A 12175-nucleotide genomic window follows, 5' to 3' on the forward strand; every position below is an offset into this window, starting at 1 on the left:
CACCACTTGACACAATATTTTTGACGTGGAAACCCAAATAGAAAAAACCATGGTGAGATGACACTCACAAGATAACTATATGAACTCTTATGAAGTTCGCCCTGTTAGGAGCCTAGCTTGTTAAAGTGTTACAAAAGTCCTATTAAGAACAGATCCTGTTAGGGACCACCCAGTTAAGGAATTAACTATAATGCCTTGTTAGAAGCAATACCCTATAAGGAGTAACCTCGGTAGAGGATTTGAATAGCACCAAGCTTGTTAGAGCTTACCCGGTTAGGGGATTTCAATTTGGTGTAACTGTTAGAAAACAATACGAGTTTGTTGATCTGTTTGAATAGCACTACACTTGCTTGTTTAGATCCTTTTCATGCTCCTATATGCCTTTACTCAAACTGCAGATACATCATCCAGTTCGGTAACCACACACTCAACTAAAAATTTGTCAACTCTGAAACTAAACAACTCATCGACCTTATAAACAAATCACTTAGGTTGGTAACACAACAAAAACCTAATTCTCTCATAGAGATTACAAACAAGTTGGTTCAAGTATGACCATTGGATTACATAGCATTCTCTACACATCAATCAAGAAAACCTCGACCGCTCCTTGATCACTGCTTCATCGAACTTAGTAACTCATCACGTGCTTTGCATTACATGCAATATACTTGCTCATTCCCTAGACAAAAACCATTTCATCAACGCACCAAAATCACTTTGAAACTCTCTTCATACAATAATCATGCATGTCATAATCATTACCGCTCATCATCATATCATAAACCAATATAACCAATTCACCAAATTTAATCGGTTAGGTTTTATCAAATCAACAGGCAGGGTTTACCGGTTCAACTCTCCAGTACATAGCAATGCTGCTTCACTCCACAAATTCTTCCTATCGGTTATAGTTTCCTTCACTAGTTCTTCTTACCGGTTACAAAACATCATTACAACAATATCAACAATATCATTACCGGTTAATTGACATCAATGACAACAACATATCATTAATGCAATCTTCATGCAAATGCCAACAAATTGCATCATTGCATTCATTATTTTTTGAACAATTTCAAAAACTCGTTGCATGTTGATATCTAACTAAAAGGTTATGCTAATTTTTTTTTCAAAAACATATTTAATTGTCAGAAAAGAGACCAAAATGGTTACCAAATGTCTAGCGGGCAATCTTGGGTGACACAATCAACAACATCCACAAAAAGGGGCAACACTTGTATAGAGCCACAATAGGGTTATATAATGACAACACAACCAATGATAGTAACAATAATGGTGGCATTTTTTGGCAATGATGTTGAGATACTAGATTGACAACAATGAGGCAACCTAATGGTAGGAGTGAGTTATAGGACCCCAATCATGGTTAAATTGGTCACTTGAGTGGTTGAGGCTCAAAGGGTTGTGTGGTAGCTATTGTATTGGACAATGATATATACCCTACAATAGCAGTGCTAATTTTTTTCCAAAAAAATTATAGTTTATCTATTTATAATTATTTAATAAAAAAGTACATTTTAAAATAATATCCTTACACAATGATATATAGGGGGTCATTTGGCCTCTTTCAACCAAAAAAAAAAACATTTCCTTCAAATTATACAAATTATAATGATTTTACTATAAATCCTTGTGTTTTGGTAGCTTTCAAATGAAATGGCATTGTCCATTTTGCACAAAATCAAATCAAAATATGTAGTCTGTAAAGAAATTTAATCAAATCCTACAATTTAAAATCTAGATAGTAGAATTAACAATATCTGAATTAGATAAACTAAATGTCTATCCTAACATATTGACCCTTCTAATTACAATGGAATAGTCTATTTCTTCTCTATAGGCCTCCTCTAATCGATGATATGAAAAAGTACCTAATTAACAAGAATATAAATCTACATGCAATGATAACAAGTGCTACTTTTGGATTCAACTATGTAAAGCTCATTTGCATCAACCATTCGGATCACACTCTATGATCCATCAATAGGATGAAAAAAGAGAGTTGAAGGAGATAGATGAATCCGAAAATAGCACTCATTATCAGCATAATGAATTGTGGAAATTTGATGTCTCTGGTCCTATACATAATATTAATCTCCTAATGAAGAAGATACGACTATAGTGATAAAATCAAACGTAATCAAAAGATAAAATCAAAGCATTTTACTATCTCTATTCTATATTGTGTAAAACAATGATATAGACTACATAGATTCTAAGAATGTTCAAATGAAGGTGTCAAGTCTCCCGAAACAGAATAATAGACTACATGATAGACTCAATTGTAAGAATAAAAATATCAAACAAATTCATCGAAATAAAGAAATATGACATCAAATACCATCAATGAAGAAGATGAATTCAATAAAAAATATATATGTGCCCTCACTAGTCAACAACTATACTTTAGTAACTAATATTAACTACTAAATAAACTTAACATAAAATATAATAAAAATATTACACTAAAACTTACCGATATAATAGCAACAAGGAACCATAAAATTCCAAGCCTAGTTGGCAGTATTTTAGCAAAGTGGTGACATCCACGTGGGCTTCTTACAATGGTGGCATCTAGCGTGAAAGGGACTTATGCCATTCTAAGAGTTAAAAGTTCGGAGGACACCTCACCCTAAAATTTTGTCTCCTATATAAAAAAACGAATTATCGTGCACAAGGCAAACAGCCTCTTGAATAAGACTGCTAACAACCATGTAATGCATATCAATGTCATGACAAATCTATTTAATCAACTTTATTTTATTTTAAATAATTGGTACAGCTCAAACAAATTACTAAATCAATAATAAAAAAAAATAACATATAGATTGTTAGAAAGTGCTAACAAATTTGTCATATAACACTGATTTTAAATATTTCACATTGTTATAATTTTATATGATACTTATGTGTGGATTTGTTTTAGTGAGGGTGATTTGAGATTTACATAAATTTTATTTCAGAATTATTCAAGTTTTGGCGAATGATATTCTTTATATAGAATCTTGTTTTTTTGTATGTAAGCACAAAAGTCAAAAACAAGCAGGCAATCAACACCGTGCCTAATTGATCCCCTTTCCTTTAGTATCTTGGATCTTTTGTTGTGAATCTTAATTAAGTAATCTGCTAATTCCATTCAAATAATTGGTCCCCTTTCCTTTTGTATCTTGGATCTTTTGTTGTGAATCTTAATTAAGCAATCTGCTAGTTCCATTCAACTTATTCAAATAAGCTTAACCATTCAACTTGATGAAAGCTATTTTCCAAACAAAATATACATGTACTTATTTAGAAAAGGGTAAATATTTATTAAATACAAATGAAGATTACAAAGCAAGAATGACCAATGGCCCTGCAAAGAACAATGAACTATCCATTCTTATCCTCCCCAACTAATTGCTCAAACATATGAGATAAATCCAAAGGCAAATGTCCCCTATCTGCAATATTCCAACCTTGCATTTCATTAGATGCCCATTTTGTTAGGCAATCTGCTACTATATTCCACTCCCTAGGAATATGACAAAATGTAACAGATTCTAAAGACCTACTCAACCTTGGAATTTGTTGAATAACCACAACTAAATGTCAAATAACATCATCCAAACGCTGCTCATTCAACATATTCACCCCACTTGTGAATTAGATTCACAAATAATTGTTTTGCAAACCAGAGGGGAAGAGCACTAGTAGCCATTATAGCTAACTTAATGCACACTAAGCTCCTAAACAGTACATAGGATTTCAGCATTTTTAAAAATTTTGTCTTTGTATGTGCCTTAACTGCTTTGGGCATCCAGGTAGTAAAGACGAACACTATGGGATCCATTATGCATACAAGAGTGAAAAAATGGTCATTTTGAAGTGTCATCCAAAACATATTCCATATTGCCCCATTACCCATTTGCTTTGACAACCAAAAAATTTGCACAATTGATCTAATACTTATGCACAAATGCCCCAATAATCATGCACTATTGGTATCAATAAAGTTGCAAAATTGGTACTAATTACTAGCTTTCTTTTCAACTATTGGATATAACAATGGACAAATATTAGGCCACTAGGGGAAGAGCACCAATTACTGCCCATGTTCCAATAACCGTTCACTCCTTGCATACCCATCCCCCCAATTCTAACTTTAAAGAAACGAAAAAAAAACTGAAAGCCCATTAATAAATTTCGGATGTACCAATTGCCACCTATTTTTTAGCATTTTGGACCATGATTGACCCATTTGTGCACCATTATATGTACCCATAGTGCATGACTATTAGGACACTAGTGCATAAGTATTGACAATTTTAAGTGCAATGTTATTGGGGCATCTTTAAGAACGTATCATGCAACACTTTTTGACTCTTGCACACATAACAAATCCCACAACGTGCATCATTACTACCCAAAAACCAAAACAACAAATATAAGCAATTAAGTTGCATGCGAAAACAACGAAAAAAAATCATCAAAATCCGATGTACCATTTAGAATCTATGTGCATGAAGTTACACTTCCCTAGATAATTGTTTAGTGGGCTTTAAATTAATGAAATCCAATGAACAATAATTAGAACATGGACAACAACTAGACCCCTTCTAGTAACTTCATTTTACGAATATATGTACAATATTCTAAAATATCATAATTTATATTTATTTGCAACTATTATAAATTACTTGAAACTATTCGATATATTGACTTTTTGGACAGTATGAACATGTGTACATAATGACCATTTGTATATATTTAATGGCCATAAATAAGTAGCTTTTGCCTTGGCATTCTTTAGTTATATCTTTTAAAGAAAGCCCGATAAAGACCTCAAACATATCCTTTACTGCAGATGTTTATTATCAATTCTTTAACTCAACCAATTGATGTATCCCGAATGTAAAGATGATGAAAAAGCAATTCTCAAAGTGCTAATAACTTTACTCTGCATCAACCATGGATTTACAGAATCCTTTGAAGCAAAAATAACATTACTACTTGCCTAATTTTATACCTAAGTTGAAGAATACCCATGAATATATTCATTGACAAGGAGTAGAAACCATAAAAAATATACAATATGGGCAAAGTCTGCAACTGGTGGGGCATGCATAGCTAAATATACAAGAGGAACAAAAGTAACAATATGAATGAAAACACATGTAAACCTACAAATATTCTCTACAGTAGTTTGTAATATGTATAGCCTTTATTCTGAGAGGTATTGTTGCTACCCATTGTCTGATCACTGTTGTTTTTACTTTAAGTTATATTCTTAATCCAATAGAGGTAAACCAAAATGCACATAACAGAAAATGCTAGATTATATATTCCAGTCCCTAATTTGCTGTCATGATGTAGAGATCTTAATCGAATTAGTGGCCCCCAAGTGACATTAATGTGCATCACATCCATTGTCATTCATCTCATCCATATAATTCGGTGTTTCATTAGTTTTGTATTCTTGATTAGGCCTAATATCAACAGGTTTGATTCCTAAGCCACATCATTGGAGGAGACAAAACAAAACATAAGGCAACATTGATGTCATTCTTGCCAACAAGATTTTTATTTTTATTTTTTTATTTCCTTTCATATGATGTCAGGCATAGTTAACCAGTTTATTTTATATGTTTGAAGCTTTGGCCAAAATTTCTGACTGACTAATATCTACTGTTACAGTCAACCTTTGGTGAAACAGTGAGTTGTATAGTTTATGATATTCTTTGGACCTCTACTGATACAATTTAATTTGCTTAAGACTTCCCTTGTAAACAATGACAAAAAACTAAACCCACTTTGACTGAAGTCATCTTTCTCAGTTTTACTGCTTGCCTTGGTTCTAACATGGAACAAAGGTGGGCAGTTAAGTAACAGATTTCAGCTACCTTGGATTTAATGGCAGGTAACACTTAGATTCAATTTTGTGCAGAAACCCTAATCATAGTAGAGGTTTTGACATATTTATCAAGGATCACAAATACCATTGCTAAAGATTGTGTCCTAATAAAGTAGCCAGACTGTACAGAAGGAACATTCAACTGTGAGCATACTTTAATAAATCAAGAATGCTTAACCATGTAGTTTCCTCCAAGGTTAAGCCCACTTAGCTTGCTACCCCTCATTTGCAAAACCTTCAACAAGTGCTGTGCCTTATGAACCATTCATTTTGAAGCCATCTTTCTCAGTTTTATTGCTTGGCTTGGCTCTAACATGGAACAAAGGTGGGCAGTTAAGTAACAGACTTCAGCTACCTTAGATTTAATGGGCAGGTAACACTTAGATTTAATTTTTGCAGAAAACAATAGAGGTTTTGACATATTCATCAAGGACCACATATGCCATTGCTAAAGATTGTATCCTAATAAAGTAGCCAGACTGTATAGAAGGAACATCCAACTGTGAGCATGCTTCAATAAATCAAGATGTTTACTCACCATCCAACAAGCACCCATACAGAGAATTTGGGTACATCGGGCGACTTCTCGATTCACCGAATGTTACTTCTCTTTTTCAGGTTGTTAAAATGCAAAATTGCAATTTGGGAAAAGATCAAGATCACCAAATTAGGCCCCAAGGGAACTTTCAGATTCCCTAAACATAAGCTCTCTTTCTGAGGTTGTTATAACATAAAATTGCAATTCAGGCGAAGGCCAGGATAGCTAAATTAAGCCACGGTGAGTCAACAGTTTTTTTAACTCCAGTAACTCATGAGCGAGGGAAAAATATTAGAAGCAACAATTATCTATTTCTCAAAACACATCATCTGGATTCAGAGCAACATGAATTGCATCAGTAAATTCACTTTATAAACACATCACCTGGATTCAGACCGCTGTAGAGCAACAATAGGTGTGCAGGCAAACAACATTTTCACAAAGAAATGAATTATTAGACACTAGAGCAAAGAAAATGATAAATTTTATAAGAAGGCCTACTTTAGCTCATTGTTAAGTTCATACTGCAGAAAGAGTTTTGTGGGCTAAACTACCATTGAAAATAAATTTAGAAGTGACTAACAAGTACTAATATCTGTAGCTGTCATGCAACAACAAATACAAGCCTGGCCTTGCTCTTTCACATAAAAATTGAGAATTCAAGCTTTTCAGCACAGAAAACAGTCAAAAAACATCACAACTCTTCAAAATTCCTGCTGCTCTAATCTTAAAGATCTAAAACGGTCTGAAGTTCATATTGTAGCTCTACATCAATGCCAAAGTTAACACATGCAATACAACCTACAAGAAAACTCCTAGCTATTCTCAAAGACTAATTTTGTTAGTCACTCTGATATTAAAGTTAAAGACCATAAAGAAAGGGTGGTTCAAATAAATTACAAACAAATCCATGAAGGTCAGTACCTCAAAGAACAGTAGTAGGAAATGCTTCCATGAATTGTAGCCAAAAAAAAAAGGTCCAAGTTGCTCAGATTTCAAAGAAAGAAGCCACACAATCTCAGGGATGCTGCAACTAGAACTAGAATGGCAACACTGCAGCACTAGAGAGAAAAATGAGCAATTCTTATATGCCCTCAAAAAACACTGCTGAAACAATACAACATACATCAGAAACATGCTTGCTAGACGATGCCTCTGGCATTGTCCAGCTGATCTTTATATGCAAATCATAGTTTACAATATATCATCTGAATCCCAGTTCCTCCGAAAGCTAGGACTAGCTGCTTGCACACTCTTAACTTCATCAATCTCCGCTACCATTAATTAGAGTTCACGCATTTTGGATTTCTTGAATTGAGTGTTAGACTGACGATTAATCACTGGGTCAATTGACCTTGGGGTTTTGGAGGCTGTCTTGGAACTCCTGGACAAGAAAAATGAATGGAAGGTGTTAAGCAATATGCTTGTAGCAGAACACAAAATATGTATGACAATCAAACAAAAGAATGCAAATATCTTTTTCACCTTTGACTGAAACTATTTCATCATTTTAACAACATGAAATACTAGTCTCTTAACTGATGCAAGAAAAACATGATCAGGCATGAAATTCAGTACCTAAACCTCGAGCTTCTGAGCTCTTCATAATACGCAGCCTTTTCACTGTAGTAGCAAACATCCTGCAGATATTCAAACTTGGACATTAGGCCTCTCAAAACCTTGAAGTTTGCAATATCAAATAAACAAATAGTGTTCATCACAAACATTAATTGTGAGGGAAGTTACTTACTCCCAAGGCACATCTCCAACCAACATCCGATCTCCTTCATTGTCTTCATAGGTGAGAACATAATCGGTTCCACTCAATAGAAAATGACCATTTTCAGATGATGAATTCGAATTTGGCCTCTGCATGATGCCCTGAGCTAAAATGTAGCCCAAAAAGGTAGATCAGCTTATGCAGTATGCTAATGTTTCAAAAATTAGAGAAAAATTTAGTTTATACATTCTGCTAAGAGGTACATGCAGTGACCAAAATGTTTGAAATCTACAATGCAAGTTTACATGTTTCCATTGACCACAGTTATAAAAGCAGTCTCAACTTATGCCGTCAATGGAACCAAACATTTGGAAGAGACCCAATCTTTTAAAGTCTCAAGGAGTGTTGTAGACATAGAACTAAAGAATTTTAAATACCTTCAAGGCCTGAAACCCCTACAAAGAGCACTAACAGGAGAGAGGTTTCTATGGGACAAGTCTCAGAAACTCATTTGATACACTTCAACTTGTATGCTCCATGAATTAAAGGGAATTATTCTGTTGCAAATAACAAGTCAGCCTTTCATGGGATCTAGGTTCAACAACATGAGATCAGTAAGACACTAATAGAAAATCAAGATGACGAACTGCAGCTTGACAGTTCTCTCATCTGCCCCAAATTCGTTGCTTAAACTGCAGATTGCATTTATCACTTGTAACAATAATCTATCAAATCTATGATAAAGAATATCCCTGTATCCGGGCTAGATTGTAAGTTGCTCCAAGCTTGTCGAGTTGTCAAAATATCGTGTTCTACAATAGATGAATCCTTAGGTAAGTAATTTCCATGATACTCCACAATCAAGTGGATTACTAAACAATAAAGTGATATATAACTTAAAGAGGAGTTACATAGACACCTGTATCCAAAGTAATTGAATTGAGCAATTTCTTGTTTGGAGGATCTAATCTTTGCTAAAATTTAGGCTTCAAATTTGTAAGAAACGGTGACTAAAGAAAAGCATACCATTCACAAAGCGTTTAAACATGTCCTCGAGAGCTTGGGACAATTTCTCATAGCTATCATAGGCATTGAGGTCTATCTTCCTTCCAATTGGCACACCATCCATATTCACCTTGACAAACATGGAATCCCCAAAGGCCTGTCCACGATCAGCAGATGCAAAAGATTTATCAGAAGCATTAGCTTGGCCTTCAATGTCAGGCTTGGGCTGAGGCGCGAGGTTTTTCCTAAATGACCGAATGGGTGGCCACCCTACAACCGGGGGAGCTCTGCAAAGCACAATGGAAACACAGAGAAGGAAGTTACAGTTTTGTTAATTCGATTAAGGAACTCAATCCTACATAGGGAATTCATGCATCCAAATGATGGATAGCTGTAAGCCAGTGTAATTTATCTTGAACATATAAGACAAGATGAAGGGTAGCAGCTATGTAATGTAAGCAGGCCTAGCAACCAACCTCAGTTTAAAGTTAACTGTTAGGTGCTAGCAACCTAAATTTAGAAAATCTAGAGAAGAACAAGTGGATCAATGCTTTAAAGGCAGAACCCACTGGACCTGCAGCTTACCTTGGTATACCATTCTCATTGGATGGAGATAAGGAGGGATTCTTCTGTTGTTGCTCAGATGGTGGGGGAGGTACCATTGGTGGCCTCATGGCAGCTGAAATGCTGTCCTGTGAAGGTTTTGCAGTTGGGTTGCCATGTGGAGCCTCCTTCGTAGGAATATTCCCTGCTCCTGCTGCCATCATGTTGCCCACCATAACTCTAGCTGTTGGTGGAGAAAAGGGCCCAAAACTGCCCCTGTGCTGTTGTTGCTGCTCTATATTGACCTGCCAAGCGTTAGGCATCTGCACAGCATTACTCCATTGATACATAAGACCCATGGAGGGGTGGGACTGGGGCTGAGACTGATGTTGGCTTGAAACCTTTGAGTCCAGGCTCATTCTGCCGCCTTCATTAAATGCACCTCCTCTAACCACCTGAGCTCCTCCAATAGCATCTGAAAACCCACGTTTAGCACCAGCTGTAAGGGTAGCAGCAGTGCTCTTAGAAGTCAAGAGAAAGTTCATTCCAGTGTTGTTGTTGTTGTTGTTGTAATCTTGGAGTTGAGGATGGACTTCATGACCGTTGTTGAAGAACTTGGGTTCTGAGGACTCCTTGATAGGTGTTTGTTTGGTGTAAACATATTTGCCACCCACAACATGAGGCTGCTCGCCAAAACACTGGCGGTTCCATCTCTGAAGATGAGCTTCATTTAGTGCATAAGGCTTGCCTGCTCTTCCTTCCGAGTCCACAGGCAATATAGGAACAGAATTTGTCATCCCTCCATCATGCTTAGCAGGTCCTTGATGAATTAGTACTCCTGGATTTGTGTTGTTCTTCTGCAGACAGTTGTTTGGGAAAGATGACTCTTGTGGTGGCCCCAATCTGAGCTCAGTTTCACTTGTTTTCGGCCCAAAATCAAGCTCTTTGCCTTTTGTTCTCTCTTCTTGGGTGGTGCAGGATGAACCACCAGAGCCCCCATCCGACAGGCCTATGTAATCATGTTCTCTGTAGGAAGAACCAGAGACTTCGTTCTTGCTGCCCTCCTGGCTGTTATTGTTACCATTCCCACCACCAGAAGGCGCCTCATCACTCAGCAGTGTGCTTGCTAAAGGAGCACCATTGTCACTATCATCATCATCACTACTATAGCTCTCCAAGTCACTGGTTGAGCTCTTCCTAGGAGACCCAGCTGAAGAATCCCCTTCTTCAACAGCTAAACAGCCTTTCTCCTCCTGCTGCTCAGACATAGTGTCTCCTCTTTCACTGCCTGACTGCTCTAATGTTGCATTCGGCATCCTTAAAAGGATTATAACTTCTTATACAACAAGGGAAATGAACTTCAACAAGTCAATTGTCTGAATGATGTAGAGATACCTAAATTCTAAATTCAGCTGGGAAATAGCGCATATTCAAACAAAGAACCAGTTTCTCAGCTACCCAACTTGTGGATGCAGCGAAGCAATACAACCCAAATGTAAAAAGATGATCTTTATAATTCCTTTTTACAGATAACAAAGATACTAAAGCTGTTCTGATGCAAAATGCACAAGGATTGCAGTGGCAGAAAGCTAAAGCCTGAACACTATTCTCCTTCCAGATACAAAACTTGGTATTTGTATGCAGCAGAGGGCTAGTAGTGAATGTATAGAAAGCAAAGAAAATATCAAAAAGGCTTTACACTTGTGCAGAAAGTGCAACACAGACAATTTGTATGAGATTTTTATCAACACAAAAGTTATTTAGCTTGGGATGCAAAACAGCCCTCAAAAGCATCAATCTCAAAACACAAATCTCAATTATCAAGTTGATCTCCTCCTTCTGTTATGGATCCATTGAACTCAAAAGATAGAGGTGCCCACACTTTCAAGCTTGTCCCCACCAGGCCTCCCAACATCATAGATGTTTCTCTCTGTATCTCCTAAACCTGCTTCTCCTCCTCCTTCTCCCCACCACACATATACACACATATCCATAAGCCCACAATGCCTCTGCCTCACCCCACTATAAAACACTCCTACTGTGCTCTCCAAAAGTAGCCAAAAGAGACCTCATTTCTTTTTCAGTTTCTTTTGTTTTGAGGATCCCACCAAAAGGACCACCAAAACTGTTGCTTCTTCCTCACCTTCCTCTGCACATTTCCAAATAACACAGCTCTTAACTGCAGGAATGACAAGTAGACTTTGTAGGCTTTATAGTCATGTTTGAGAATGTTTTTTTTAACTCATTTTGAACAGAACTCATTTGGGTTTTAACTTTGATTCCTTAAATTCCTGGACAAAAATTGAAAAAGCAGCCCAGCCTTAAACTACATGGGATTGATTACTCTTTGTCTCAGCATAGAATATTAAATGAAGGTACAAGCTTAAAGTTATGTCAATTCTTTGTTTATTGCAAGGGAGACGGTGATTAATTAAATTATTATAATAATATCATA

General features: G+C 36.2%; 1 protein-coding gene across 1 annotated transcript; it reads right to left on the reverse strand.

The window, feature by feature from the left end:
- Nucleotides 1–7272: 7272 nt before the first annotated feature.
- On the reverse strand, nucleotides 7273–11970 carry LOC131074916 (uncharacterized). Its single transcript, XM_058011656.2, has 5 exons — nucleotides 9763–11970; nucleotides 9199–9464; nucleotides 8203–8338; nucleotides 8031–8092; nucleotides 7273–7836 (listed from the first exon to the last, which is right to left on the reverse strand). The coding sequence occupies exons 1-5, from the start codon at nucleotides 11034–11036 to the stop codon at nucleotides 7790–7792; spliced, it is 1785 nt and encodes a 594-aa protein (XP_057867639.2). The 5' UTR covers nucleotides 11037–11970; the 3' UTR covers nucleotides 7273–7789.
- Between the last annotated feature and the right edge of the window lie 205 nt (nucleotides 11971–12175).

This window comes from Cryptomeria japonica, chromosome 3, assembly GCF_030272615.1.
Source record: "Cryptomeria japonica chromosome 3, Sugi_1.0, whole genome shotgun sequence".
NCBI classification, from domain to species: domain Eukaryota; kingdom Viridiplantae; phylum Streptophyta; class Pinopsida; order Cupressales; family Cupressaceae; genus Cryptomeria; species Cryptomeria japonica.